Raw genomic sequence first — 21645 nt, forward strand, 5'->3', positions numbered from 1 at the left:
CCAGAGTTTTACATACTGAAACGGTGGACGAAAGAAGCGAAGAATGGTTTCGTGTTGGACGAATGTTTGCGATATAGTGGGCTGTACCGAGATGCCCTTAGATATGCTAGGGAAGGATCAACATCTGGGCAGGTTTTCACCTTTGCACAGCAAACTCTTCAGGTTGCCTTTTCTGAGATAGTTCACATGAAACAGCAAATTGTTAGTCGATGTACAATGTGACGAACATGGCTCTATAGTGCATATTTGCCTCTGTTGTGTCAATTCCTGCTTCATATATGTGTTTGTAGCTAGAGATGATTTCCCTGATGAATTCAATTTCTAGCCGTTTCATCTGTCGACCCCATCTGCATCCCAATTTGTTGCTTCAATATAACTCCAAGATTACCATGGTAAACACAAGTTATCTTGTGATGATGATATTTGGATTCGAACAGATGTACTATAGCCTGTTCTGAAAAGGAAATTTACAGGATATGGGCAAATTTAAACATTTCTGTGTAATTTACCCAGGCCTCTCATCGACTGGAAAGTCAAGCAGAAAAGCTGAATAAAATGCACACAAACCTTAGAAAGTGGCAAAAAAAAATGTCGTCTATTTGGATACTATGAAATTTGCAGGCCTGTTATTTAGTCCTGTGTGGCTACGGCGGCGTTGTGCAACCTTTAGAAGCCATTTGTCCATTTCCAACGCCCATCTAACACAAGGCACAGTGCAAAGCTATCAGGCAGGAACATGTGGAGCACACACAAAGCAAAGGTGTGACATGAGTCACATTCTTTTGGACACATAACGTGCAAAGATGCACTCGCATTGACCAGATCGACCAGATCAGGTGAAGGCTCATCCAATCTGTCGAAGACATGGCAATTGCACACCATCATCCCATTTGGAACAAGCTAAGAGGCCCACAATGTATACCTTGTAGAAAACCAGACGACAGCCAAAGCATCACATGGTTCCAGGCTCGCTCGCGTTTTGTTTGAAGAAAAGAGAAAAGATTCCTCATCCCAACGAGGATGTATCGATCGGAACAACTTTTGAGCAGCAAAGCGTGCTCATGCGCTGCAAAAGCCTAGACAGCAGAATAATTCTGATGCATGCAGCAGCACAGCAACCAAGGCAGGAGGGAATCTGATGAAACTTGGGACTCAGCAATCAGAAAATAGATGCATCTCAATTCTCAAAGCTAGACAAGTTAAAAGCATCACAAAGGCACCAAATTCCACAACAAAAGGCTCGTGTAACAACACAGATATAGAGAGCTCAAATTTTGATATTATTCATTCATTTCATAAGACATCAATAACCAATGACAATCAGAACACCATATGTATTTGCTAGTTGCCTCATCAGGCATCTCATTAAAATTGAATAAACCGAACATATGCGTCCAAAATCACAAGTGAGAAGCATAGGTAGCAATAGATATTACAGTCTTGATGAATAGAAGAAAACGATCACGATAGACCGGCCGAAAACTTTGTCCACGCTAATGAAGAAACAGCAACAAAAAGAGAAAGAAACGGGGCAGGAGGCTGGCGATAATGGCTCCTCTCGGCTTGCATTTCTTGGGCCCGAAGAATTAGAAGCATTTCCTGTGCACGATGGATGGGCCAGACTCATCGTACTCAGCCTTGGCGATCCACATCTGCAGTTGCAAGCAAACTTGTAAGCAAATCCATTAACCTTGAAGAAATTGGAATGTAGTTTATTGAAGCAATGTTTATTTACCTGCTGGAAGGTGCTGAGGGAAGCCAAGATGGACCCTCCAATCCAGACACTGTACTTCCTTTCTGGAGGAGCAACCACCTTGATCTTCATGCTGCTAGGAGCCAAGGCAGTGATTTCCTTGCTCATCCTGTCAGCAATACCAGGGAACATGGTGGTACCACCAGAGAGGACGATGTTGCCGTATAGATCCTTCCTAATATCCACGTCGCACTTCATGATGGAGTTGTAGGTAGTCTCGTGGATACCAGCAGCTTCCATCCCAATGAAGGATGGCTGGAAGAGGACCTCAGGGCAGCGGAAGCGCTCAGCACCAATGGTGATGACCTGTCCATCTGGAAGCTCGTAGCTCTTCTCCACAGAGGAGCTGGTCTTAGCAGTCTCCATCTCCTGGTCGTAGTCCAGGGCAATGTAGGCCAGCTTCTCCTTCATGTCCCTCACAATTTCCCGCTCAGCAGTGGTGGTGAAGGAGTAGCCGCGCTCAGTCAGGATCTTCATGAGGTAGTCAGTGAGATCACGGCCAGCCAGGTCAAGACGAAGGATGGCGTGGGGGAGGGCGTATCCCTCATAGATGGGGACAGTGTGGCTGACACCATCTCCAGAGTCGAGCACAATACCTGAGAGGTAAGAGAGCAGATTTAGATTGATTCATCATATGAACATTTTCCAAGATTTCTAAAATTCAAAAGGCTACAGTTCAGTAAAGAATCAAATCAGCTCACCTGTGGTACGACCACTGGCATACAGCGAGAGGACGGCCTGGATGGCGACGTACATGGCGGGGGTGTTGAAGGTCTCGAACATGATCTGGGTCATCTTCTCACGGTTAGCCTTGGGGTTGAGGGGCGCCTCAGTGAGGAGGACCGGGTGCTCCTCGGGAGCCACACGGAGCTCGTTGTAGAAGGTGTGATGCCAGATCTTCTCCATGTCGTCCCAGTTGCTGACGATGCCGTGCTCGATGGGGTACTTGAGGGTCAGGATACCCCTCTTGGACTGCGCCTCGTCACCGACGTAGGCGTCCTTCTGCCCCATCCCCACCATGACACCGGTGTGGCGCGGGCGCCCCACGATGCTGGGGAAGACGGCCCTGGGCGCATCGTCTCCAGCGAACCCAGCCTGCCATCAAAGAGCGCACCCACATTGCTGTTGTTAGAGCCTCATCAGTTACCAAATGAAGACGAGTGTGTCAGAGATCAAAACGGTTGCTTACCTTCACCATACCAGTTCCATTGTCGCAGACGAGGGGCTGGATGTCCTCAGCGTCAGCCATTTTCTACCTACAGGAAAGCTCGCACGATGCCACATTTGTCAAATCAAGCAGGAATTAAAAAGGCAAACAGGCAAATTGCAAAGCAATCGATGATTTGTGTCCATTTTTTGCTCTACATACAAAATCTGTTCTAAAAAGGCATCAATTGAAGTCTCTGTTTCTGTTTTTTTCCCTCCCAATAAAATAGAAAAAACTTCCCCAAACCAGCAATTAACAAACTAAAACATTGCATTCCCCGAAGGCGCCGCAGATCGGGCCATTTCGTTACTGAAACGCCCGCGGCGCCACCAGATCACGCGCCGGAACAGGCAGATCTACATCATTCCAAAGGAACCCGCGCCCCATTTCCGCGAGATCCGGCCGGATCCGCGGCGGGAGCGCGCGAATGCGAGATCGGATCCCCGGCGAGCAATGCCGGGCGGATCTGAGAGGACCGTCCCGGAGTGGGAGAGGGGAGGGGGCTCTACCGAGAAGACACAGGGTGGTGAGTGGCGAGGCGGTTACCGGAGTAGCGGGGGGGGGGCGCGATCCGCGGCGGGGAGCGGGCGGCGAGCTCGCGGCGGTGAGAGGGAGGAGGGGAGAGGAGAGGAGAGGAGAGGGGCGAAGCGGTGGTGATGAAGAGTAGGGTTGGGAAGAGGGGTGTATATAAGCCACGGCGCGGGGGTGTCGCAGGCGCTGCGCGAGCGGAGGAGCGCGCTCGGCGCCCCGGGCCGGGAGCCGCGGCCCCAGCCTGTGGCCCCACGCGCCCCGCCACACGACCCGGTGCGGGAGGAAGCAGTGGCCTCCCACTCGCCAAGGGCGGACGGCCAGGGAAGCCAGGGCCCCGCCCCCGACGTGCCCGTCTGCGTGCGGACAACTCCTCGCGCCGGCGCCGGCGCCGGGGCATGGCTCGGGCTCGGGGTCCATCGTCCTCGTCCTAGGAGGCCTCCAGGGGGTGCGCGGAGATTCGGGCGGGTGGGTGATGGATGGGCCGGCACGTTTGGACTTTTGGAGGCGGCTGGCGCGCCAGGGAGAGGGAATTGGCCCACCGCTCGTGCTACTGGGCACTTCGAGGTTTTGGATTCCTCTGGAAACGGCTTTGAGGATTTCGAATGGAGGTCGCGCCAGCTATCACCAAAATGCTATAGACTTTTTGAAAATCTTGCGCAAGGACTCGTTTCTTGCCAAAACTTCGAATCCGAACAGTCGTAGATTGATTCTTTTGCCAAAACTTTCTCACATGCCTGCCGTTTTTACGATCGAAGCGCCCATTTTGCCTTTTCCTCCTCACTTGTGTGGCTTCCAACACTAAACACGGTCTAAGATGCGGCAATGTATTCAATAGATACCACAACCGCAATCAAAGAGCATCTAACACACACAACTTGCTGACATACGGTCCCGGGTTTCTACTAGCACTGATGCGTCAATGATAATTCGTCAAATAAAAAAAATGCCGGAAACGCTGCCTAAAAAAGAAAGAAATTTGCAGCCAACTTAAGACATGATCATTAATCAAACGCACAATCGCCACCAAACAAGAGAAAGTTGATCGCCTTCCGAGCAGAGCAGTGCATCCCCTCTCTGCTCCGGTCGACCCCCCGCCGCCGCCCCGCCTCCTTGCTCTAATCCAATGGCCTACGCCGCACGCGTCGTGGCCAGGATCCAGCCCGCCGCCTCCCTCGCCGCGACGCCGCGGTCCGAGCCGCGCCGCCCCTCCAGCCTCCGCGTAGGTGAGCGACTTGGCGCTACGCGTGTTTACTGCTTTGTTGCCGTCGGGTATCTTAGCTGTGTTCCCTCGATCGGGATGAATCCGAGATCGACCGAGGGGTAGGAGCAACCTATAGCCTTCGTCATGAGCGCCGGCCGCCGGCGATGCTTCGTGTACTTGGTCAAGCTGGTTGGCTGTCTCTTTCTGTCTTACCTGCCCCCAACCAATGATCTGTATTCTGTCCTCCTTTTTTTAATCTTGGTAGTGGTAACCTGACTCTTAGGAATTGGGAGTGTTGAAACAAACATGCTGCTTTTAACTTTTCCTGTTCAGTGAAGCAGACTAGGTTCTTGTTCGCGGATCAATTAATTGAATGGTCAAAGAAGTCTATGCGATTTCTTTTAGCAAGCTGTGATATCTTTCCATCACTTGAAGTTGCTATGCTAAGTTTTCCCATAATAAGAATGAGAAAACCCAGAATTCACAGAATCTAGCCCTGTTTGTTTAATTCCAATAGATATTTTAACTGCATCATGCAGGGGCTCTGAGTGGATGCACAACAGTTCAACAACAAAAATTTGTTGCTAAATCTGCTATCTCCGTGGTGGAAGGTGGTGATGCATTTGTTGGAGTAAAGCAAAATACTAGATCAATCATAGTCATAGACAACTACGATAGCTTCACATACAATCTATGCCAGGTAAAAGCAATATTTTTGCTGCATTAATGATGGAGGGACTTTTTCACACATTATGGTAAATTCAAATATAATTAGATTGGTGATGTGATGGGATAATTAGTGTATTAGTATCAAAGGCAGCTTTCCACATTCTCTTCAGTATGGTAAACTATGGTGTTTACTATTAAGACAATACTTTCCATCTTTATTCAGATAATTAAATGGAACAACTTTAATTTTGCCCTGTTACATCCTTAGTGATGCCTTTTTTTAAAAAAAAAATGTTTGGTGAATGAAGCTAGCTTAAAGCAATCAAAGCTGTGACATTTCTTAGAATGTCCAATGGAAAATCTTTAACAAATATGCATTCTTGAAAGGAACAAGGCATCACAAATATTTACAGCTTCTCTACTGGATTTCAATGAAGTTCCCTAACATTTATCTATATGCAGTACATGGGAGAGGCGGGGGCTAATTTTGAGGTTTATCGCAATGATGAGATCACCGTGGAAGAAATTAAGAAGTTGGTAGCTGTTCTGTCCTATATAAAGTCTTACATGTTTACATGTTGATTTCTATCAATAAAGAAAATCATCTAAACGTGGTGCTTGTTCTACAGGATTTCTCCTAGAGGAATACTTATCTCCCCAGGCCCTGGTTAGTGTCTTTCTTAATAATTCCATACAACAATGCTAACATATTAGATGCAACAGAGCTCAAAGTTGAAACCTACTGTTTTGGCATGTCTAAGTATTCTTCAGTTTCTTTCTAACCAAATTGAAATGGCAGGCACGCCTCAAGATTCAGGAATATCCTTGCAAACAGTTACAGAGCTTGGACCCTCTATACCGTTATTTGGGGTTTGCATGGGTTTACAATGCATTGGAGAGGCATTTGGAGGTTTGTATATAAAAAGTTGTTCACTTCATTAGTTTCTTTATAAACTTCAAATCTGTCTTGATTTTCTGCTCTGCATGAAAGTGTTCCTATCAAGTATTGTATGTTTGTAGGGAAGGTTGTCCGATCTCCTTATGGAGTTGTGCATGGAAAGGGCTCCCTTGTTCATTATGATGAGAAGCTTGATGGAACTCTGTTTTCTGGTCTTCCAAAGTAAGATCCCTTGATATGACCAGCTTATCATATAGCCTATTAGTGCCACAAGCAATAAGCTCAATTCATGTATGTCCGAGTTAAGAGCACAGTAGTAAGGCTTTACTACAAAATGTGGAATGATGATACATGATTTAAAGATAAAGGATATTCACTATGGTACAAACAGCTTGACAATACAACAAAAAGTTATAGTGCCAATTAAGAACTTGGGTTCACTAAATCGGAATCAAGTTTTTTGTTGAGAGTTGTATTGTTGGACTTATCATCCTTATACTTATTTATCACAAAAGTAGAGTTTCTTTACAACAGAAATAGAATTGCTTCTTTTGTTCCATTTAATAGCTTTAGCACAAAGGGAACAAAGAAGCATTGTTGAACCATCTTTATTTTCTCCAAGAAAGGAAGTTAATTTGTCTTGTTGTCTCTTTGGAGCATCCATTTAGGGCTATTGGAAATGTAGAGAAGTATGATATATTTTTCTCTTAACATTTGAGTCAACAGTACAGGAGGGAAGGTCTGAAATGGAGAATTTTTTTCTTGTTAAAAAATATAACTCCCTGTTTTCAGGGTGCAATTTTCATAGCTAATTTAGTTTTTTGGATTAGCATCAGCGACATACAAAAATGCAATAGGATACAGACATTTTCGACAATGAATTTGCCAATCTCATTCATGTTGAAAAGAAGAAACACTTCAGTTGCAACAGGCTAAAGCTTCATTTGGAGTCTCAACTTATCTATTAGCATTGTCTCCTTTTTATGCAAAAGACTGATCACTTGTCCTGTAGCCCATTCCAAGCCGGAAGGTACCACAGCCTCGTGATTGAAAAGGATAGCTTTCCACGTGATGCCCTAGAAATTGTTGCATGGACAGATGATGGGTTGATCATGGCTGCTCGCCACAGAAAATACAGACATATTCAGGTATGCTCATATATCTTTTTTGATGTGATCCTAAGCATCATGTAACCCAGAAATTTGCTATTGTGTTTATAAGTTTCTTTCCTCAAAATAAAATGCCTCTTCTGCTGCCTTGTGATTTGTGGTCTCTCACACAAAGACCAAAAATGGTGCATAATAACTGGAAGCCTATATAGCAGTTAAGGCCTTTGAAACATGTCATAATTTTTGAGATGGAAACATGTCATCCTACTACTTTGTAATTGTGAATCATGACCGAAATTACCTGTTCAGCAACACAAGTTGTCTTCTTCCGTGCTCACCTCTGGGCTATCAGCACACAATCCATAACTAAATTGCCAAGGGGAGCAGATTAGGGTTTTTTTTTGGAACTTTGATCTACACTTGGTGGGTTTGCGTAGGTTGCTTGAATTCGGGCTGCCTTTGAGCAAAACTAGCAGACCTCTGGTTGGTGTTGCCAGTAGAGCCTATATCTATATGCATTTTGCCAGTATACTTTTCGACACCATTGCTGTTATTTACCATGTCATTGAAATTCTTGTTTTTATTTTTGCTCAAACCAACTGTTTCGATCTGCCTAGCATGCTTAATGCTTATGAATGCAAACAACTGAAAACACAGTCTTTTCTTTCTTTTACGTGTCACCGTCCTCCCTTTCTGATTTACACCGTGAACATTCATGATGCAGGGCGTGCAGTTCCATCCAGAGAGCATCATAACCACTGAAGGGAGGCTCATGATCAAGAATTTCATCAAGATCATTGAAGGCTACGAAGCCTTGAACGGCATTCCATGATTCGTCTAGTTGGAAGCAGCAGACATACGTGGTTACCATGTTGTCACGATACATTCTGGTCTCCCATCAGCGTAATTCCGCTGGTGCTCAAACATGTAAACTTCGGCTGCTCACGTTCAAGTGTCACAACGCTCCAAGTCAAACTACTGTACATGTCCACACGTCTATGTCATATTACAAAATGGACATGAAATTGTGTCTTCTTTGGCGGAAAGGGATACAAGTGGGCCACCCAACGTTCAGTTACCCCTCTAGTGCATTTGACCTCTAAACCTTGCGAACAAAATGAACTCGTAACTGGTTCGAGTTCAATGCAGTGAATTATGAGACTTCATCCCTATTCGCGGCCATAAGTTCAATGCAGTGAATTTTGAGACTTCATCCCTATTCGCGGTCGTCAGGCATGTGCAGCGTACAACAAAGAATGTTAAACCACAGAACAAATTCAGAGCAAAAATCTATGCGATGTTTGGCACTGCCTTCCGAACTAAATTGGAGGAAAGCACTCAAATAGTCAAATATATAACAGCAGCTAGGCAATCAAGAATAGCTTCGCAAAAGAGCTGGCTAGGAGCCTAGGACTCCTCTTGCAATTTTCAGAGGAGAGAGTCATAAAATACAACACAAAGCAGCACCCGGGGCAATACAGATGTTAATAGAGAACCTAATGGCTAAATATCAGGCTAATGACATTAGGTCTTTACAATACTGTGATGCCATAAAACTAGGCGAATCATAAATAGGATTGCATATAGCACGGGTTGCCGTAACAGTAACACCATTGTACAACATTCTTTCCTGAAGCCCGTAGCAACAGACCAGATATGCAAACCATGAATCTTTGTTGACTCTTTGGGACCAATCTTAGTTGGTCACGAAATGGTACCTGGAGTCCACAAAGCTCTCAACATCCCAGAGGAAGGATCCGAAAGTAACAGCCTCCAGGATCAGCCTTCTTAGCCCACCGAAGCTAATTCTAATATGCTCATCTTTGGAAGAATCAACTGTGCCTTCAGGTGTAATCACAATCTCTGGTTTCCCAAATAGTGCCTCCGTGTGCTTCTCAATGATGCCAAAGGCCTCCTTTGACCTAACTGTCGCATACCTCTGTAATGTGTCTGAATCAAATGACATGACATACGATCTAAGGCGGCAAGGCTTGATAGATTGGCTAGGCCCTCCTGCGCTGAAGTTAGGTGGGGTCCATGAGGCAATCTCCGGATGAGGGCTAGAAGCCTGAGCTGAGGGCATAGAGTCGGTCGTCATAACTTCATTGAAAACATCGTCTCCCTCTTCTGATCCCCAAGGGAGGTTCTTCATCGACTTCTCGAGCTGAAATCTTTGATCAACTCTCTTGAGGAAATAACCATACATCACAGATGCAGCATAGACCTGGCCAACACGAAGCTTACTTATGGCCGCAACGGTGGCAACACCTTGACGCTGCCCCAGAATGAGAGAAAGATGGTTCTCGATCATTTCATAGGCCTCGGGCGAGTGCAAACGCTGAAGCCTTTCTTCTACAGTTTCTCCCCACTGGTCAACTCTTCCAGAAGAATCAATGGAGTGTGAGAGAGCTGGAATCAAAGAAACGCCAGCTTCAACAAACTTCTGAACAACCAGAGCGTAGAGTATCTCCTCCAAGGTCCTTCTCCGCTCCTTTTCCTTTACTTCAGCAATCCGCCTATTTCCAGGAAAAAAAACAAGAAGGGGAAATTAGCCAAGAGTTTTCCAACAGTCCATGTCCAACTCACATGAAACTACTAGTTCATTATTAGAAGTAACCAAAATTGGACTTTCAGATGTCACTAGGAAAACCCCCCTTTTAGGAAGCTACAGTGTGATTCAGAAAACAATTCTAAATCACAATTATCAATTGCTCATATATTATCAACTATGATAGCTCCATCACAATCAAATAGGCTAGAATAATTTATCTTTTCCTCTGTGCATGACACAACTGAGAATCACTCAGTATATGGTACTGCCATCTCCCGAAACATTTCTGGATTTATTTTAACCGTACATAATGTTTAAGGAGGTCAACATGTCAGCTGGTCATGATAGCTTGACAGTTATACAATCCCTATGTGAGTCTGTTTTGCCTGGTCTCTTGATACGCAATCTGATAACTCAGAATAAATATCTTTACCAAAATCCTATCCTCTAATAGCTGGATGCACCGTAATTAACAAGGGCAACGAACTCAATGACGAAAAACCACAATTACCTGTACAGCACCAGGTCGCCCCCTGACGGAGCTGGCTTGTCGCCTGCACCGCTCTCCTTGTCCTTGTCCTTCTCGGCCTCGCGGTCCGTCTGGAGCTGCTCCAGCTGCTGCTCGGCGGCGGCGGGCAGCAGGTGCGGGTGCGTGTGCAGGATCTGCGAGAGGAGCTGCCCCGCCGGCGATTCCATCCTGAGCGGCGCGATCGACGAGGACGGCGGCAGGGAATCCGAGGGGGACCAGGAGGCCCTGACCACACTGCTTCGCCTCTTGGTTCTAGAGGTGAGCTGCTGCCGCCCGAGACCCTGCGCGTAACGACCGGCAGGATCAGGCAACCACTCCATTTCCATGCTCAAACAGATTACACATGACAAGCCGAATCTTGTGTGAAGATAAAAAAAAATGAACAAATTGCAGGACAATCGCACCAAAACCAAGCAATCCCAGGAAGGTGAAATCCTTCCTCCTCAAGCAAGGACACAGACAAAAGCCATGAAATGGATAAGCACGCCACAAGGAAACTAGAGATAAAATCCAACCAGCTTCCTTTCCATTTTCCAAGAGAGAAGCACACGCCCGTCAAGGCACAAAGCCTACCTTGATGGAGCTGAAGGCTAAGCCGCGCCTCCGGCCGAAGGGGAGCGAGCTCGCGCCCGGCGCCGCGGGCCGCAGCGAGGGCCCCGCGGCGGCGGCGGCGGTGGGCGACCTGAGCGCCGCGGCTGCTGCTGCCGCCTCCATGGGCCGATTCGAAGCCTAGGGCGCGGGAATCTGGACGGAGCACGCGCGAATCCGGGGAGCCTGGCCTGGGGTTGCGTAATTGGGGATCTCTCTCTGCGCGGCGGTGGTTGGTTGGAGACTGGGAATTCGTTGGGTCAGGTTGGGGTTTTGGGGCGCCCGGTTATATAGGGGGGCAGGCCGCGGGGTCAGAGCACGCGGACGGAAACGAAGCAGCCATCGCCGTGTTTCTTCTTCTCGCGTGTTAGAACAGGTGGCGATATGATTGTCTGTTCTTTTTCATGGTCTACTTTTTTCGTGTGAAAAAAAATTAAAATTCCAACGAGAGGGAAATAAAAATGAAGTAGGAAACGTGCACGCAGGCTGGAAAAATACGGGTGATGGAGCAGGTGGCACGGTACGCACACCTGTGGTTCGCATGCTAGGGCTCGGTTTGCAATTCACAAATTCCAAAGATCTATGCAACCCTTGAAGGTCGAAGTATATTTTTAGATAGTCTGGCTATAATTTGATGTAAAAAGATAGTTTTTAGTTACTTTTTAGTGAATAATAAGTAATGTTATCTAGGAAGTACAGTGTTATTATTTGTGTTTCTTATGTCCCATTTGTTTAGGGGTTGATAGGAGTTTTGGCATTCTAGTGGTGATTGTATTTTGTATGTTTTCTTGGGCAGCTAGTTACGACTAATTATCTTTTTTATATTTGCCGCTGAAAGAAACTCATGATGTTCTGGAAGTAACTAGAAGTTATTCACGATTTCATAGGGTCATAATTTCATTTTCGGAGACACTGACGCAAACGGAGTGTGTTGGCAGCATTTGCCGTCTCGTTCAAGGAACGCAGGATTCTTCAGGACTGAGAGTCCGTGTGAACTTCATAGCCTAGTTCTGAACTTAGATGAGGGCACCCTCTGCAGCTGTACTATTCCATCCTTAAGGCACACTCAATGCTAAAAGCGAAAGTACCAACCAGACACGGATAAAGTTCCTAACGACGAGTTCTACACGTACAACTGTCCACTTAAGCTAACTGTGTGATTACGGATCAGCATTTTCCCGACAGTGCTGATCTGATTCAGCAAATCATACATGATTGATACTTCACCTTTTGTCTGATTTCTTCCTTTCGCCCCCCTGAGGTAATATATGCCGTCAATTAGCAGAGTGCAAAGGCTGAACAACCTAGAGATCACACTATCCAAAAATGATTCGACGATTTGCAGGGACGGCCTGGTCTTTTTCTAGGATGGGTCAAAAGCTAACCCGCTCCTCAAATGAGGTGCGGTTAATGTAGCATCCGACCCGCTTCTAAAAAATTATTTTCACGGGCGGGTGATGGCATCACCCGTCTCTAAAAATATATTTTTAGCAGGTGGGTGATGGTATCACCCCCTAAAAATTGTTCCACACAAAAAAAAATTTATAATTTTCATATGATCTCGGATGAAATCAAACTTTGTATCAAAATTGTAGAGAATGACGAGATCTAAAACTTTATACTTTATAAATTTTTATTTAATAAGGACATTTAATGGAAAAAAAATATTATAAACCTACATATGGCTATGACTATACAGTATCTCGTACAACTCAAGTCATACCTTGAGGTTTGAACAATCTTAACAATTTATATACACTAAAATATACTTGGTATATTTTTTTAGTTATAGTTCGCAATAACTATAGTGTAGAAGTTTCACTTTTTTATTTATTTTGCTATATGAAATGATTTAAATAAATTTTCGGAATAAAGTAGAAAATATATATTTTTAGGGGCGGGTGATGGTGTCGCCTACCCTTGAAAATTGAGTTATCTCTCGCTCACTCCCCGATCCACGTCATCAATCCGCGCCCCCTCGTCTTCCGCCAATCGCACGCCGCCACGGCCTCTACATACCCCACCTCCCTGCCTGCTTCCTTCTCTCTCCCTCCAATCCCCTCCCTTCTCTCTCCCTCAATCTCCTTCCTTCCTCTCTCGATCCCCTCTTCTCTCACCACATCACCATTCCCTTTTCTCCCACCGCCCTCCCTTCTCTTCCTCCTCTCCCTCCCCCACCACCCTTCCCCTCTTCTCCCTCCCCCACCGGCCTTCCCTCTTTGTCTAGCAGAGTCATGGCGGCTCGAGGGGGGCTGCGACGGCGCAGATCGAGCCACTCCTCCTTCGCCGCCACCTCCCCTTCTCACTCCCGTCACCCGGAACCACGACGGCGTGAGGGGGACCGCGGTGGCTCTAGGAGGGCTGCGCGGCGTGAGGGGGACAGCAGCGCGCGGGATGAACGGCAGGGGGCCTCGGCGGCGCGCAGCGCTACCGGTGCGGGGGAGCGGTCGGCGCGGGGGAGGAGTAGCGGCTCGGCGCGGCACGGGTAAGCAGTGACGGCACGGCGCGGGAGAGGGAGGCGGATGTGGCAGCAGTGGCCCGATCCGGCGGCAAGAGGCTGCGGCGAGCGCGCGGGTGGGTAGATCAGATGGCGAGCGCACGGGTGGATTCATTGGCGAGCGAGCGCATGGGCGGACTCCGGTTGCAAACGCACGAGCAGCGGCGGCGGCGATGCTCTCTGTCCCTGGCAGCACGCCCCGAGTCGGCACGAGGCAGCAGCAATTGCCGACGCGGGGTGCGGCGGCTGCCAGCTGCCGCAATTTTTTTTATTTGATATGTAAGGGCGGGTCGGGGGTGATCCGCCCCCGCAAATAGCATTTGTAGCTGCGAGAAGTAGGGACGGGTACCGCACCCGCCTCTGCAAGTGCAAATAGGTTTTTACTCGTATGTAAAAACTATTTTTTATAGTATCATCAATTTTTATTTTGATAGTTTTGATCTAAGCCGTGCTAAAGAAAACTCCAAGATGCTATACAGCGGTTGGATTAGCTAGTAGAACTGATTTTCCTTTTCAAACAGGAGTATGTATGATGCTTCTTTTTTGCGAGGATATGTTTAGAGGATTATCTGATGTTTTCCTTCTGAAAAGGGTTTATCTGATGCTGATGACCAAGTCTCTCTGAATCTAGACGCCGGCGCATTGCGGCGCACAGCGGCACAGATCTTTTTCCGGCTCCAAGCACATCGCCCAGAGACGCATCCACGGCTCCACGTAGCCTCCGGAGGGGCCTCCAACTCTCGCCGGTGATGGAGACGGCTCCCCCGTGACCCGGCAGCCCCACGGCCTCAGGATGCATCCCCGACCAAACTCACCGCCACCACACGCCGAGCGCGGCGGCGTGCGGAGCTACCTCTCCTCCGCTCGCCCCTGCGTCTCGGCGCCGGAAACCGACGATATCACCGGCGGGAAGAAAAGATCTTCCCCCTCCCCCGCTGGTTTCGTTATCTGCTTCGTGCTCTGCCTCACGCTCGGACCTGTCCGCTTGTCATGTGCGCGTGTGGGGATCGCGAAGTGGGACGTGGTCTCGTTGGGTGCTCTCGGGCACCGCAGATTGGAGAAGGGAAGCTAGCTGCTACAGCCGTGCCCCTGCCCTGAGGTTTTGGTCTGGCCTGGTAAAGTTAGGCGCGAGCCGCTGAGGTCGACGTGCAGACACGACGCCGGAGAGGAGGCCAGGAACCATTGCCGACTGTGTGATCGTGTCGTGGACGTGCTCCCACCGCCAGTATTTTTTTTTGTTTTCCCGCCTTCAGATAGGGCTATCTGAATTCGCGTCCCTCCTGTTCCAGGATGATGTTGAGCTTGAATATTTTTCTCTTAGACCAGGTTTCTCTCTCTCTTTTAAAAGAGAGAGAGAATGTTCCAGAATCCCGTGGATACCTGAGACGAGTACCTGAATCTTTCGGAGAACGAGAACTTGAGCATAAGTGGGGTGAGTTGGATGATTGTGTGGCTTGCATGAGGCCTCGGAGTTGGCCCATAAACCTTTGGACTGTTGGTTCAAGTTTCATGACTATACAGGTGACCAGGTCCCTTGCATGCTCCAGAGAACTTGCAGGGAGATTTCCCTTGCAACATTTTGACAAGAATGAAATTGCATAATCTCATTTCTTCAAAAAAAAATGGCATAATCTCAGGAGGGCACAGTTTCTTATCAATGCCATCCTAATTGATATCCATAATATGGAAATGCCCTGAGCCAATTACATCGACTTATGTAGGTTGTTACCATCCATGACAGATGCCAATGCAATGTAAACAGCAAAAACTACTAAGAATCTCCTCCTAGCGTTTGCTGCATTGCACCCAGCGAGCATGCCTGCCTTCTTCAACGGACTGGACTGGAGCAGAAAAATCGTGGAAGCTGTACAACAAAACTCTGCTCAAGGTTCATCAGCACGCATGCAGCCGCACGCCACACTACGTGCTATAAACAGGGTCCCTGCCAATACAATACATTTACACGACGGCTGCACCAGCAGACCCAGCACCGGCCTGTGCTGCGTGCTGCCCTGACCGTGTGCTCCTCGCCGCAGCCTTGAGCCGGCGCTCAGCCCGGAAGAACCACGGTGACGGGCGGGCTTTCTCCGGATCAGAGCACGTCCTCAGTTAAGGAATTACAGAATGGAAGAGAACGGCTGCCTCAGTTCAGATTCAGGGCTTCCCAGCGCGCAACAGGATGCATCACTTCGGTGTTAGCTAGACATGCCAGGGTCCAAGAACTTCTGCACCGCCTGGAAGAGCTGCTTCTCCTCGAAGGGTTTCGTGACGTACCCATCCATCCCGCACTTCGTGCACTCCTCGTGGGTGGCCTGGATGACATCGGCGGTCATTGCAAGGACCGGCAAGTGCCATTTCCCTGCCCCTGTCGCGCCGTCTGCTTCTGAATCGTCACCGGCGTCTGCCTGCTCGTTCACTCTAGCTTCCATTGCCCGTATGTGTCTGGTCGCCTCAAACCTGGTGTACAAAGTAGTTGAGTATTGCCTTCAACTAAAAACAAGAGAATGACAAGGGAAAAAGAACAGGCCCAAGTTCACATGCGAAAGCTTGAATAGCACAACATACCCGTCCATTTCAGGCATCTGAATGTCCATGAGACAGAGATCAAACTTATATGGAATTTGTAGGAGGGTGAGAGCATCTTTTCCACTCTCCACGCACTCCACCTTTGCTCCAAATTTCTTTAATGTGCCAGCAGCCACTCTAAGGTTTACCTTGTTATCATCAACCACCAATATGTTCTTGCCAAGAAGCAACCCACGAAGAGAAACTGAGCTGTCGCGTTTCTCGTGGCTCGGCTGTGTCTGTGTGATACCAAGTGCCTGGAATAGACAAGCAGCAAGTGTGCTTGCTTTCAGAGGCTTGGTGATCACAAAATCAACAGCATAGTTTGCTTTTAGCTTGTCCGATTCTGCAGCTGTGAGAAGGATAATTTTGGGTAATACAGGTGTGTGACCATTCTGCTTCATCTCTAAGAGTCTAGATCGCAAAGAAACATCCATCTTTGAGCTCCATGAATCACTCTCAATCAACAACATGCATGGTAGCTTTGTGCTGCACAACGAATTAGGAACTAGTTAGATTCAAGAAACATGAACGAACATGCATGTAAAATTATTATAGTTAACAATTAATTTAGTAGCCATTTGAGTAGGGCAGTCCACAAGAGTAAAAACTGCCTTTTCCTGGAAATATTTACCAAATATGACTTATGAACTGTATAAATGATATGCAAGAACCTCACATGAACTACAGCTCAAAGTAGCAATGATACAAACAGAAAACGAAACCAACACCATGAATTTGATAATTAGAATTGAAAAGGACCAACTAGTACTGCTTTGAAGTAATCAATATGCCTACGGTCACTCTTCTGCAACTAAAATTGTTGCAAAGCAAATATCTTTGTTCAAAAGAAGTCTCATGCGAGTATGCAAGCATGCTATGCTATAGCTACATCTTCAAGATCACTTCAGGGTTTTAACTTTGGAGAGCATGTAGGAAAGAGAAGTACCTGGCTAGGGAATGGCCATTTCTCCCAGACAACGCACCAAGAGCCAGTTCAATGGTAGCAACAACTTCAGAGGTAATTCCCAGTCTTTGCAAGTGATACTTAGTTACAGTAGCTCTTACTGGTCTTCTATCAACCAATAGTGCAGATAAACCTTTAAAACTGGATGGAAGAGGGTGCAACATAACAGGCTTACTGTCACTAATAGCGCTTCTGTCACATCTTTGGAGCACTGCAGTAAATGTGAATGTACTGCCAACATGGGGTCGGCTGACAAAGTTTATCTGACCACCCATTATTTCAACAAGACATTTGCTGATGCTCAGTCCAATTCCAGTACCACCGTATGTCCTAGAAGTTGAACTATCAGCTTGCATGAAAGGCGTGAACACCTTGCCTTGGGCTTCCAATGGTATTCCTATCCCTGTATCTTCCACACTTACTACAAGAGTCACTTTATCAGATACACTTTCATAAGGCATCTCATTTTTCTCATAAGAAAGCAAAAGCTTGAAGTTTTCCCAATTATTTCGGCTATCAGCAGCTTCAAAACCACTTAGTGTGTTGCGAGAGACGCTGGTTGCTACAGCAGTCGTCTCATTTTTATGCCCATTCATCCCAATTGCAACTGGTTCAACTTTGGCTTCTGTTGCAAGATTTGAGTGATCTGCTAGATGAACTTGTACAAAAATATGTCCCCGTTCTGTGAACTGTCAGTGCAAAAGAATAATCAATCATGAACTTATTGCAGCAACAAACTCTAGAGTGCTAATTAAACACTCCCCTACATTTTGCTAAAACTGAGATGCTCCGTCTGTACATAAAACGGCCTTCATTTTCATAATCATGCTTGGAAGAAAAGGTCACGCAGACTTACCTTAATTGAGTTACCCACTAGATTTGTAATTATCTGTCGAAACCTTCCAGGATCACCCAACAAGATTTCAGGAACTCTTTCCGAGACATATACAGCAAGCTACAATTTTGCAGGGGAAAAGGAAATTAGTAAGGATAGAACAATAAATTAGACATGCAGGATGACCAATTCTATGAATGTTACCTCAATTCCCTTCTCTCTTGACTTTGAAGAAAATAGCGAAATGACATCATCAAGGATGGATCTCAGATCAAATGGTACGGACTCAAGATCCAACTTTCCAGCTTCAATTTTCGCTCTGTCAAGCACTTCATTGATCAGGGATATTAAAGCTTTTCCACAGACTTGAGCGGTTTGTGCATAATCTCTCTGGGTTGATTTTAGGTCTGTGTCTAACAGCATGTCAAGCATTCCTACAAAACCAAGGAATAGGGCAAATCACTAGATTTTCCTCCTAAGAATGAGCTACAATGACAGCAAGCTGGAATGTGTTGTAGGATCGAAATTTTTTTACCTAGGACACCATTCATGGGTGTTCTGATCTCATGAGAAACAGTTGCAAGGAACTACCATTGACAAACAAGATTCTTTTAGATTCCAAAAGAAAATTGCTAGTACAAACTTAAGACATCAAAAAATTGCAACTAACTTAAACCTGAGATTTAGCAACATCGGCTGCTTCTGCCCGCTTTTTCAGCTCCTCCATTTTCCGGCAATCTTCCTTAACATTATCATAGCGACTCCAAGCAGCATAAAGTATGTACCCCACAAGCATAAATATAACAAAGACACCAGATGGCGTAGTAATTGCAGACCATGGAACATGAGGCTTGTTTCTGTACCTGCTCAGATTATGGACAGTGGGATGTAAAACTAGATCATGCCAAAGTACAAGACGACACAAACCAATAATAAATACACACATTTTACCTGCAAATCATATGGTGCTTTCTGTATGGGTCGCCAAAATCTAGCATGCAGACGTGCCATGGTGAGGGGTTACCAAGAGGAACTTCGGATCCATACATGAGGAGAGGGTTTGAGTTGTTTGTGACATCGTAAACATTTACCACCAGTTCCTGATTGCCAGCTAGCTGCCTCAACAAATTTTCTACTAATGATTCTACATCAAAAGCTCCCCCAAGGTACCTGTGAAAATAAACAGCAAAATTATTCTAAAAAAATAATAAACATAAAAAATTAAAAAAGCCATGTTTGCCCATTATTAATTCAAATTCCAAGTGCGAATAGTTACACATTTAGATCTTTTGATTTTGTGACATGGTAAGGTAACACGTGAGGTAAAGTAACACAACTGTAGTTTTGACCACAATTGCAGTTGAAGTCATTTCTGTAAGCCTCAAGTTATGCCTGCCCCCACCCCCAAAAAACTCGATTTTGGACGGTCAGATCTAAATCCAAAAGCATTCTTCCTCATCTTGATCCCTTTGCTTTGTCCCCCCCTGGTGATTTCCTCCACTTGATCCACGGGCACCACTATGGTAACCCGTCTACCATGGGCTGTTAATGAGCTGCCCCTGCTCCGACCCTGCACGCCACTGCTACTCCGACACAATCTCACTGCCCCACTCTTCAGCTGCTGCTGGCATCAGGCACCAGGCTGGCCAGCTTCCCTAGTCATCCCCCCTAACTCCCTAAGCCTGGAGCTCCGGAGGGTGGAGGCACATGCCATAAGCCCCTAACCCAAATCCCAAAACCCTAACTCCCCTGGAGCCTTGCTAGAGAAATCCTCTCCCCCAAACATAACCCTTACCTCGCTAAAGCTCGGTTGCTGCAATTGGAGAAGAGGTGGAGAGAGGGTAAGAGTAAAGTTGGTTTGTAAGAAAAACACATGATATCAGTCAATTATAGAAGTCCCATTTCTTTACTAGTATTTCACAGACCCTGGTCTTATTTCCATTTCTAGAGTCACTGACAATGCTTTAGCAGCTCCCAGTGAGAACCATAGGCTTTCACAGGCAGTGGATTCTACACAGAAGAGGAATCAACTGAATGGAGAAAATGCTTAATGAAAACTGGAGATAAACCTCACCCTGCAGTGGCCGCAACACGATCCTCCTCCTTGGCATCAGCGGTAAGATCCACGAGATAAACAGGAAACGTCAATACAACACCCAGGTGATTCGACATAAGCCGGAACGGCCTCGTCAGCACCGCCTTCCCCGATGCTCTTGACCTCAAAATGTTCTCACGGTCCTCCTGCGGCGCCACAGAAACACACCCAGGTTCAGAGCCAACACCAGCAGAGAGCAATTGTTGCCCAAGGAACGAAAGTACGAAACGGAAGTCGACGATGCAGACCTCGCCGGACATCATGTCGAGCCCCTCGATGTAGGAGACGGTCTCCTGCGAGTAGATGACCGGCGCGTACTCGTCCTGCACCGGCGACGGCTCGTGCTTCATGGTCTTGATGATCCACCCCTGCTGACGCTCGAAGCTCTCCCTGTCGGCGTGCACCACCCGCTGCGCGTACGCCACGCCACTCAGCAGCGGCCGCTCGAACGACGTCCTGGCTGTGTAGTCCGCGAACGTGTCCTGCAGAAGAAATCCCACGAAAATAAAGACGGCGGCCGACAAAACAAATCGGCCGAACAGCAATCTGCATCGGCAAATCACACGCGCACACGAGCAAACACAAAAAAAGAGGGGAAAAAACAGCAAAGAGAATTCCATTTAAGAAGTGGCGCAAGGAACGGTCCGCGCACAGTAGCCTATGCCACCAGGGAGCCATGGGCTTGACAGTAATTAAATGAAGTGGAAGCAGCAGACCAGCAGCAGCAGAGGCAGAGCAAGTACTACTACATGGTCGAGGTGTTATGGCAATGGAAGGAGCAGCAAGGATTTTCCGAAGACGGCGAGACACGCAATTAACTGCGCGCGCAGAGCATCAGAGACCACAAACATCGCAGCGGCAGCGAGGGAGGGGGGCGGGCGCGGACCTGGTCGAGCGCGGGCGGGTGCTTCTCGTAGTGGAAGGTGGCGACGAGGATGGCGAGGGCGTGGACGTGGTTGACGGAGACGGCGAACTGGTCCTGCAGCATGCGCGCGCGCTCCTCGCACATGCTGATGAGCCCCTCCTCGGCCTTGCGCATCGCCGCGCGGCGGAAGTGGTAGTGCAGCCCCGCCCAGACCACCGCCGCCACCAGCACCCACAGCACCACCACCCCCCTGCTCAGCCTCACCTTCACGCGCCACCCGCCGCCGGCCCCCTCCCCATCCTTCCCCGCCTCCTCCTCCGCCGCCGCGGCGGCCTCCCCCGCTCCGCCGCCTCCCACCCCCATCCCAGTTCCCCAACCTCCGCAGCTTCACATGCGCCGCCGCTCAGGCCACCAACCACTCCTGCTTCCGCCCGCTGCTCCTCCTCCACCTCCTTTGACAGAGGAGAGGGAGAGAGGCCTCCTCGCCTCTTTTTTTTCCTTCTCTCTCCTCCCTCCCTCGCCTCGCTGCTTCGATGTGTTTTTGTTGGCTTGCGGCTTTTCGCGACGGAGGAGAAAGCAGCCGGGCGCCGAGTGAATCGAATTTCCTGGATTTCACGAGATACGCTGCGACTAAAATAACCCGTGTGTTTTCCCCGCCTCCACCCCGCGGGCGCCACCGGCATGGGACCCGGCCTTTTCGCGGCCCCGCCCACCCCACCCCGTCGCCGCGCCCGCCGCTGCCGCTGCTGCCCCGGCCGGCAGCTGGTGTCTGTGCCCCGTTGCTA

At 47.8% G+C, this 21645-nt stretch overlaps 4 protein-coding genes across 4 annotated transcripts; 1 reads left to right on the plus strand and 3 right to left on the minus strand.

Moving 5' to 3' along the window:
* Window positions 1-1314: 1314 nt before the first annotated feature.
* LOC112873583 (actin-1) lies at window positions 1315-3799 on the minus strand. The gene is made up of 5 exons (XM_025936591.1): window positions 3507-3799; window positions 2943-3009; window positions 2455-2848; window positions 1736-2349; window positions 1315-1652 (listed from the first exon to the last, which is right to left on the minus strand). Exons 2-5 carry the CDS (start codon window positions 3000-3002, stop codon window positions 1587-1589), a joined length of 1134 nt encoding a protein of 377 aa, XP_025792376.1. The 5' UTR covers window positions 3003-3009; window positions 3507-3799; the 3' UTR covers window positions 1315-1586.
* A 681-nt stretch (window positions 3800-4480) lies between these two features.
* LOC112873584 (anthranilate synthase beta subunit 2, chloroplastic-like) lies at window positions 4481-8540 on the plus strand. Its single transcript, XM_025936592.1, has 8 exons — window positions 4481-4714; window positions 5232-5392; window positions 5824-5894; window positions 5991-6028; window positions 6161-6271; window positions 6382-6481; window positions 7272-7407; window positions 8093-8540. Exons 1-8 carry the CDS (start codon window positions 4615-4617, stop codon window positions 8198-8200), a joined length of 825 nt encoding a protein of 274 aa, XP_025792377.1. The 5' UTR covers window positions 4481-4614; the 3' UTR covers window positions 8201-8540.
* Window positions 8541-8733: 193 nt separating this feature from the next.
* LOC112873582 (UV-B-induced protein At3g17800, chloroplastic-like) lies at window positions 8734-11307 on the minus strand. Its single transcript, XM_025936590.1, has 3 exons — window positions 11022-11307; window positions 10431-10729; window positions 8734-9884 (listed from the first exon to the last, which is right to left on the minus strand). The coding sequence occupies exons 1-3, from the start codon at window positions 11160-11162 to the stop codon at window positions 9065-9067; spliced, it is 1260 nt and encodes a 419-aa protein (XP_025792375.1). The 5' UTR covers window positions 11163-11307; the 3' UTR covers window positions 8734-9064.
* Window positions 11308-15156: 3849 nt separating this feature from the next.
* On the minus strand, window positions 15157-21470 carry LOC112873581 (probable histidine kinase 4). The gene is made up of 11 exons (XM_025936589.1): window positions 20882-21470; window positions 20244-20477; window positions 19975-20141; window positions 18852-19070; window positions 18577-18763; window positions 18436-18487; window positions 18105-18334; window positions 17922-18020; window positions 17048-17754; window positions 16099-16587; window positions 15157-15990 (listed from the first exon to the last, which is right to left on the minus strand). Exons 1-11 carry the CDS (start codon window positions 21221-21223, stop codon window positions 15729-15731), a joined length of 2988 nt encoding a protein of 995 aa, XP_025792374.1. The 5' UTR covers window positions 21224-21470; the 3' UTR covers window positions 15157-15728.
* Window positions 21471-21645: the final 175 nt, after the last annotated feature.

This window comes from Panicum hallii, chromosome 9, assembly GCF_002211085.1.
Source record: "Panicum hallii strain FIL2 chromosome 9, PHallii_v3.1, whole genome shotgun sequence".
In the NCBI taxonomy this organism is placed as follows: domain Eukaryota; kingdom Viridiplantae; phylum Streptophyta; class Magnoliopsida; order Poales; family Poaceae; genus Panicum; species Panicum hallii.

Excerpts from the sequence above, each read along its gene's own strand:
- LOC112873584 (XM_025936592.1), top strand. The coding sequence starts at position 4,615 with ATGGCCTACGCCGCACGCGTCGTGGCCAGGATCCAGCCCGCCGCCTCC. Across the intron at positions 6,272-6,381 it reads CATTGGAGAGGCATTTGGAG|GGAAGGTTGTCCGATCTCCT; the intron begins GTTTGTATATAA and ends GTATGTTTGTAG. Across the intron at positions 6,482-7,271 it reads CTGTTTTCTGGTCTTCCAAA|CCCATTCCAAGCCGGAAGGT; the intron begins GTAAGATCCCTT and ends CTTGTCCTGTAG.
- LOC112873582 (XM_025936590.1), bottom strand. The coding sequence starts at position 11,162 with ATGGAGGCGGCAGCAGCAGCCGCGGCGCTCAGGTCGCCCACCGCCGCC. Across the intron at positions 10,730-11,021 it reads TAGCCTTCAGCTCCATCAAG|GGTCTCGGGCGGCAGCAGCT; the intron begins GTAGGCTTTGTG and ends CGTTACGCGCAG. Across the intron at positions 9,885-10,430 it reads GGCGACCTGGTGCTGTACAG|GCGGATTGCTGAAGTAAAGG; the intron begins GTAATTGTGGTT and ends TCCTGGAAATAG.
- LOC112873581 (XM_025936589.1), bottom strand. The coding sequence starts at position 21,223 with ATGGGGGTGGGAGGCGGCGGAGCGGGGGAGGCCGCCGCGGCGGCGGAG. Across the intron at positions 20,142-20,243 it reads TCGACATGATGTCCGGCGAG|GAGGACCGTGAGAACATTTT; the intron begins GTCTGCATCGTC and ends GTGGCGCCGCAG. Across the intron at positions 17,755-17,921 it reads TAGTGGGTAACTCAATTAAG|TTCACAGAACGGGGACATAT; the intron begins GTAAGTCTGCGT and ends TTGCACTGACAG.
- LOC112873583 (XM_025936591.1), bottom strand. The coding sequence starts at position 3,002 with ATGGCTGACGCTGAGGACATCCAGCCCCTCGTCTGCGACAATGGAACT. Across the intron at positions 2,350-2,454 it reads TGCCAGTGGTCGTACCACAG|GTATTGTGCTCGACTCTGGA; the intron begins GTGAGCTGATTT and ends CTTACCTCTCAG. Across the intron at positions 1,653-1,735 it reads CCCTCAGCACCTTCCAGCAG|ATGTGGATCGCCAAGGCTGA; the intron begins GTAAATAAACAT and ends TTGCAACTGCAG.